This window comes from Malurus melanocephalus, unplaced genomic scaffold (genome assembly GCF_030028575.1).
Source record: "Malurus melanocephalus ecotype Western Australia unplaced genomic scaffold, MMel_1.1 scaffold_26, whole genome shotgun sequence".
Lineage (NCBI taxonomy): Eukaryota > Metazoa > Chordata > Aves > Passeriformes > Maluridae > Malurus > Malurus melanocephalus.
In genome coordinates, this window is record NW_026623258.1 from 377,582 (window position 1) to 385,349 (window position 7,768).

General features: G+C 43.0%; 1 protein-coding gene across 2 annotated transcripts in view; it reads left to right on the plus strand.

Annotated features, from left to right (window-relative positions):
* ITSN2 (intersectin 2) overlaps positions 1-7,483 on the plus strand; it is a 79,119-nt gene extending 71,636 nt beyond the window's left edge. For both annotated transcript variants that reach the window (XM_057390410.1, XM_057390411.1), the window contains exons 31-39: positions 449-632; positions 1,204-1,302; positions 1,462-1,629; positions 2,488-2,700; positions 3,430-3,551; positions 4,093-4,175; positions 4,332-4,415; positions 4,701-4,874; positions 5,999-7,483. In XM_057390410.1, coding sequence (XP_057246393.1) covers positions 449-632; positions 1,204-1,302; positions 1,462-1,629; positions 2,488-2,700; positions 3,430-3,551; positions 4,093-4,175; positions 4,332-4,415; positions 4,701-4,874; positions 5,999-6,156 — 1,285 coding nt within the window. In that variant the 3' untranslated portion in view covers positions 6,157-7,483. The remainder of the gene's footprint in view (positions 1-448; positions 633-1,203; positions 1,303-1,461; positions 1,630-2,487; positions 2,701-3,429; positions 3,552-4,092; positions 4,176-4,331; positions 4,416-4,700; positions 4,875-5,998) is intronic.
* Positions 7,484-7,768: the final 285 nt, after the last annotated feature.

Genomic DNA, 7,768 nt, shown 5'->3' on the forward strand with positions numbered 1-7,768 from the left:
GCAAACCACAAGAACAGAAGAATATTTGCTGTAAAACCTTAGAAACAGACCCTACACAAAAGTATGTGCAAGAGAGGTTTTCTTCCCAGTTTTCTGCAAAGCAACTTGTTATTCTCTAAAAATAATCTTTAGCAAGATAAAGTGGCTAATTCAATGAATGGAATGCTGGTTGAATGTAGAGATTGATGCTCATTGTCCCAGAAMCCTCAAAGGAGAGTCCCAGTCCCCCAGACCCCACCAGGCAGATTGTTCCGCTCAGGGTATTGTGTTAGTGATTTTCTGGGGGTTCAGGCTGGACCCCAGCACCTCCTGAAAGTGCCTGTGCTGGGTAAGGAAATTCACCTCCCAGGTTTGTTACAAATCCTTTCAGAGGTGGATTTGTAAGGTTGTGATTTAGGCCCTGCAGACTTGGCAGCAATTGGATGGCGATTTCTTTCCTCGTCCCCAGAGCCTTGCGGGTGCGTAAGAAAACCGGAGGTGAGAAGATGCCGGTGCAGATGATCGGGGACATYCTGGCAGCAGAGCTCTCTCACATGCAGGCCTACATTCGGTTCTGCAGCTGCCAGCTCAACGGAGCGTCCCTGCTGCAGCAGAAAACTGATGAAGATGCTGATTTCAAAGACTACTTAAAGGTATTGGATTCAGTAGCTTTTGTACCTTCTTTCTGCAATGACAGGAGCCCATCTAACCAGCACTGACCAGATCAAAATAACCTGGAAGAGTAAAATCTTGCAAAAATAGCTATGAACCTTCCTAGGTGTATTTATATGGTGACCATRGCTAACRTTGTGTGTGCTCTTTATTTATAACRCTTTCTCTCTCACTAATTTATTTACACCATAAAAGGAGAATTGCCAGAACAGTTGGCATCAGGCATTTGTTTCTTTCATTGCTTTGTTCTTTTTCAACCTGAGTGGAGCCTATGATGTCAAARTAAAAGCTGGAACAGTTTTGAATGTAAGGATTCTGCATGAACAATGACCCTGTGATTTATGCTGGCAATGCATCTGTTTGCAGTGACACTGCCAGCTTTCCTGTTTGTTCTAGATACAAGTAGTGTTTACTTGCTGAAAAAATCCAAGATCTCTTGGAATGCCTGGAAAAATGAATCTGAYCAGAGAATTTTCAGTATTCAGTGTCAGTGATGCAGCTGTTTTGTGATGACTAATGCAATGTCTGTTAAATCTCTGTRCTGCACCACAGAAACTTGCCTTGGACCCTCGCTGCAAAGGAATGCCCCTCTCCAGCTTCCTCCTGAAACCCATGCAAAGGATAACACGCTACCCTCTGCTCATAAAGAGTGTGAGTACCCCAARTGAGGTTTTGTAGGTGAATGCATTGAGTTTTATCTCCATAGCAAAAGCCAAGATAAAGGTTTATACCTTTGAGGGGATTTCTCTGAAAAATACCTGTGCTTACCTGTTTTTATCCTGGTTTTTTTCCCTCTTTGATCCACACCAGATTCTAGAGAACACTCCAGAGAACCACCCAGAYCACAGTAACCTCCGGCTGGCCCTGGAGCGTGCGGAGGAGTTGTGCTCCCAGGTGAACGAGGGCGTGCGTGAGAAGGAGAACTCGGACAGGCTGGAATGGATCCAGGCCCATGTCCAGTGTGAAGGCCTTGCTGAGGTACCTGCACTGATGCTCTGCTGGGTTGGGGCTTTTCAGAGTCATTTCAGAAAGGATGGGGAGGGAATGGGAGTCCTTGCTTACCTCCCTTATTGGAATGTGATCCAGTGCTGAGCTCTAGACAGGGAAGCTTTTATTGAATTCTTCTCACAGCCATAATTTGATGAACCATTGTTTTTGCATGATTTTAGTGGCAGAGAAATCTTGATTTGTCAGCTTAAAAATTGATACTATTTAGATCATTAAAGGGACTGAAGTAACTCTTCTCTCTGAACTCCTGATCATGCTGCCACTGGGCTAAGTCAGGTGTTAATATGGAGGATTTCCCTTAGTGTATATTTCCYAGGATTTCCTTCAAGCAGGAAGGGAACAGAAGCCCTCAGTCCAGATCCTCAAGGATATGTGGTGTTCAGGCTTCTGTACCTTTCAGGACAGGCTAAAAACTGAGGTGTATGTGACAGTTCTCCACTGTCTGCATAAGRAACCAGGGCTTGACAGGCCCAGAAGGTCTGTCCTGGTTCCATCACCTAATCATCTGTAAGATGTGACCTGACTGCAGCTTGTGCAGCCTCTTCTTCAACACAGCTTCTGGTCAACGCAGAAGTGGCCATACAGTAAATGCCTTCATCTGGTCATCCCTCTGCATGTTTTTGGTAAAGCTTAAATCTGCTCTGAGGTGGGAGTTGTGCTGTTACTGTGGCTGATCACAGAGAGTTTCCTTCTCTTCATTTATAATGGAATTCATTAAACAAAACAGAAGAGCATTTTGAGCAGCCTGATCAATCTCCATGGTGAAGAGGAGCAGGAGCTTATGTCTGCACAGACTTGCTGCTGATAATGGGTTTTGTCTCTTCCTAGCAACCTGTGTTCAATTCCCTCACAAACTGCTTGGGACCACGGAAGCTCCTGCACAGTGGGAAGCTGTACAAGGCCAAGAGCAGTAAGGAGCTGTATGGATTCCTTTTCAATGACTTCCTGCTACTCACCTACATGGTTAAACAGTTTGTGTCTTCTGGATCYGATAAACTCTTCAGCCCCAAATGCAACTCCCAGTTCAAAATGTACAAAATGGTGAGTGAGTCAAGGTGCTCGATGGTTGTATTGGTACAGTGGGTCATGGCTTCTGATGAGGATTGCTGCTGTCCCTCTGGAATTAGCTGTGTGGTCCCTTTTGCTGTCATATGGGCACTTTCTGGCAGTTTGTACAAATGCCATTGGCTTAGTGCCCAGAAAAGAACAAGCTTCTGTATCTTGGTTTAACAAACACTTCCATCCAGTTTGGGGGGAAAGGGCAGAAGTAATGTTGTGCCTGAGCAGCAGAGTAGGTTGTTCAGAAGTAGGAGCCTTCAGTTTGATTTCAGTTTGCACAGGTTCCTGCATCCACAAGAAAATTCCTGTCCTTCTTCAGGAGACAGTAGAAGGTGCAAAATTTTAGTCTCTGTGCCCACACAGTGTGTATTCTCAAGATTATGAAACTGGAGACATAAGTTTAAATATCAGGGTACTTTCCTACAGACAACCTGAGAGATTCCTGGGATTTCCAAGCTCCACACTGCACCTCTGCTTGCACAGACCTGCCCCTTTGCTAGGCCTCTTTGCCTAGGAGAACAAAATGGGGTGATTTGCCACAGAAGTTTTTCTCTCTGGCCTTTCTTGCATCCTTTATTTACATCTCATTTGTCCTGTGTCCTATGACTTTCATTTTCCCTTTAGTAAAACAGTGTATTTGAACATCCTTGAAGAGTTTCTACCTGTTGTCACAGGTTGATGTTACCACAGTGATACTTGCTTTTCTTCCAGCCCGTTTTCCTTAATGAAGTCCTCGTGAAACTGCCCACAGACCCTTCAAGTGATGAGCCAGTTTTCCACATATCACACATTGACAGAGTTTACACACTTAAAACTGACAACATTAATGAGCGGTGAGTAGTGAAAATGSAGATCTGAGCTTAAACTTGTTGATTGATGCCACAGGCTGTGTTTCCAGTGAGCAGACATGGGGGCTCTGAGTCAGGAACAGAGTTGTCTCTTGTTCAGGAAATAAACTCAGTTGACTCTCATTTGAATGATGAATTTTCTCTGATTTTGTTCTGCTTTTGCAGCAGCTCTTGCAGTAAAATCCAGSCACATCTGCTGCTCCTTGATGTTACAGCTGTAGAAAGAATAGTTTAGGGCTGCAAAATCCGGCATGCCATAGGACTCTTCCCCAGTCCTGGTCAATCTTCAATGTGACCCAAAAGTCTTTAATAAAACAGCAGCTCTACTTCTGTTTACTTAGGCTGATTTGGAATGTGGCATAAGATTAAATAAAAAGTCTCTATTTCTTTAGTCCACAAACTTGATTTGTGTTGCCTCTGAAACCCAAGGAGGGCGGAATGGGGAAAGAGTGAGGGGCAGAGTCACTGATACTGAAGACTTTGCTGCCTGTGGGATGACCCTGATTGTAGGGATTGCTCTTTGCAGGACTGCCTGGGTCCAGAAAATCAAAGCAGCATCRGAACAGTACATTGAAACAGAGAAGAAGAAACGTGAAAAGGCTTATCAAGGTACCTACCAAGTTCTCTATTTCTCTCTCATCCCCCTGAATACATGGGCAGGGACATTCCTGGTGGATGCCAGTATCTGTGTAGGATCTCCCTCTTCAKATCTGTTGCCAGTTTTTACAGTTCAAATCCGTTTATTTCTGACCTCTTTGTTCCCAGCTCGTTCCCAGAAAACCTCAGGAATAGGACGCTTGATGGTGCACGTGATTGAAGCAACAGAACTAAAGGCCTGTAAGCCCAATGGTAAGTGAGGGGAACAGTCTCAGRTCACTTTTATTCCTGTAACATTTGGAAAGGGTGGCTGAGAGGAGTTGGTCAATTGGAAAACTGTGGTTCAGCTACAGATTCTGTATTAAAGAGTTATTCTTTAGGAAGACCAGAGAAGATCCCAGCTCTGTGCTGCTCTGGGATATAGGGGCTGCTTGATCCACATCTTCTGGCAGCAGCATTGATGTGTCCAAGCAGAATCCAGATGGAGGGRGGGCTTTCTGCACTGCAGAGGGGTTTCAATCCCTGTTCTGTGTTCAGGGAAGAGCAACCCGTACTGTGAGATCAGCATGGGCTCGCAGAGCTACACTACCAGGACCCTGCAGGACACCCTGAACCCCAAGTGGAACTTCAACTGCCAGTTCTTCATCAAGGATCTGTATCAGGATGTCCTGTGTATCACCATGTTTGACAGGGATCAGTTCTCACCTGATGGTAAGTGTGAATATTTAGGAAAAAAATGCTTTTTTGTGAGCTGGGGTACCCAGTTCCTCAGCAGCAGTTTCAAGARCCTGTAGGTCTGATTGCTGCCTGAGAAATGTTGGGTAAAACAATGCCTCAGTACTCAGGAGGTTKAATAGTCTTCCAGARCMAGGAATTCCAGGCAGTCAGATTTAATCTTGCTCTGGCTTTTGTATCAGACATAGAATTGTTTTCTTGTCAGACAGAGGAGACTGACAAGTTGAAAGCAGAAGTTCTACTCTCTCACGATAGGTGCCCAAAGATAAGGTCTTGGGTTATATTTGCACAGGAACAGCTTGATCAGCTTACTTGTTGCTTGGAAACGGAGCACGTTTTTGGCAGTCATTTGCTTCTCATATTCTCTAAAAGGTTAAGTGCTTTTKCAGAGCTCTGACACACACTCAATTATTGCAAATTTGCAGGGAACTGCCTTGACCTGAGATGCCATGTGTGTAACTATAGCTCAGTGTTTTCTCCTGTGACCTAACATAAGTTTGGCTGCTTGTCCCAGCTGGACAGCTGAGTCTCRGTTTTCAGTCCATGGTGAACCTTTTAATGTCCATGATGAACACACACACAAAGATGTCATGTAAGAATAGCCACAAAGAAGGTATATGATTTCTGAATAGGACTGTAAACTTATTAGTGGCAGTAATTGTTGAAGGTTGTTCTTGTGAAAGCCATAATATATAAGCATAATCAAAAGTTGGCTGAGCCAAATAGTTGATTTTTGTATTATCTTTGTAGCACCTCAGCTGACTTGTAAACAGGTTCCATCACCTAACTTCGATGTGCCAGCTCTAAACTGAAGAACACTTGAAATTGAGTTTCTGAAAGGGTATTTTCTAAGACTGTTTTAAAAGCCCGTTGCTCAAACTGTGATATCCTAATTCCATAGCATTTTTCTCTTCTAAAAAGGCCCTTTTTTGTCACCMGTGGCTCTTTACACAGGGCTGGGGTCCAATCAAACTGGAAGCATGGGAGAAGTGCTCTGGAACTGCACGTGTACCATACCTCATTGCATTAACCTGATTCACTCAAATTTTCTAAGTTTAACACCTTCACTTAATGAAATTTCTTACTCACTTGTCCAACAGATTTTTTGGGTCGCACTGAAGTTCCAGTTGCAAAAATCAGAACAGAACAAGAGAGCAAAGGCCCCACAACTAAACACTTACTGCTGCATGAAGTTCCAACRGGAGAAGTCTGGGTGCGCTTTGACCTGCAGCTCTTTGACCAGAAAACACTCCACTAAGACTTTTTTTTAATTTATGAAGGACAACTGAAGCTGACAGCCTGAACATCTTTTGTGAAAAGATTCCTTGCCCCACACTGGTTACTAAGCTAGAGTTCCTGCTGCTTCCGTATTTTCTCTTAGCTCCCARTTGCGCTTCGTTCCTTGCAGTGTTCCGAGTTGTTGTTGATCTATGCAAACACAAATGTTACTGTAAATACAGTACTATAGCTCAGTGCCTTTTTATTATGTTGGAATATCTTAGGTTTGGATGCCAATGTTTCCATTTTCAGGGCCATAAAAAGTATTACATAGAAATGTGGCACCAAGCTGTTTGTATATTTTACCACTTAGTCTGACAGACAGACTGAGGAATGGTTTAAGCTCAGCACTAGAATCATTCCATTTGAAATCTTAAAAGTGATATCCACTGGAATTTTCCCATCTCAGGATGATAGTTTTAACAGTTAAATGCTGAAGAAGCCTTAGCACTGGAGAAGTCTCCGATATATTGTATATTCTTTAAGAATCAAGTGTAGTTCTTTACTTGACTTTAGTTCTGCACTGGAATCAGTAACTGCTACTTGATTTTTTTTTCTGCTTCAGTTCAATTTATCATTCTCTGCTGAGACAATGTGGTTGTGAAGAATAACTAAAAAAAAAATTAAATACTGTGACCCACAACAATGTGGCAAAATACTCTTCAGCTTTTCGGGTTTTTTCCTAAATATAAGTTATTTGTGTACATTTCCTTGGTCTTGCAGACCTCCATGTGAATCTTGAAGCTTTGACATTGCCAACATGTATATAGAGAGTAAAATATAAGTTTATTAATTTGTCTACAGATGTTTATTGATGCATAGTGATTTTTAAAAAGTTTATTTTATTGTACAGAGGAATGTGAAATAATGAGAAAAACCTATAGGATTTGTTCAAGAAAAGTTTATTACAAGTTTAAAAGGTTTGCTCTGGGGGAACTGTCACCCCAATACAARCCTGTAAAATGGACTGGTTGAAAGCAAAAACTTTTGTCTTGGCACCAAATCAGGGATGGTTAAAAAAAAGAAGGTTTGTTTATAAATATTTGATACATTGTAACCATTTTACTGCCTCCTTAAACTGCTTTGTTGCAGAAGCACAGCATGCAGTTCTGAGCAGCCTGTGCCCTTGTTTTCCTGGGGTGCAGAAATTCCTCCTGAAGTCTGGCAGTTTCCCCCCCAGTCGCCATCTGTGCACCCTCCTGTTACTGAGTCAATCTCTGTTACTTTTAACAGTTTTCTGTGGTTCAGTATTTCTAATCCTAAATAAAACTCAAATCTTGGCAACTCTTGAGAGATTGTGTCTGTACAGTGGGAGTTTGGAGAACAGAGAAAATTCTGTTTCCAGGCTTTGAGCCCAGAGCTGCTGAGCAGCCACACCAGCAGGGAGATGGTACTGCGCTGGCACAGGAGAGGGACTGGTTKGAGGGCAGTGGGAGCAGCTGCCACTCAGCATCGATTCTCAAAAAAGCACCATATGTTTTGTACAACACCACTTCCCATCTTCTCTCCCCTACTTATTTCCTGCCTTCTCAAAATACTTGTGTATGTTAGAAGTTTGATTTACTGCTTGGACACTGTCTGTAGGAGAGAAC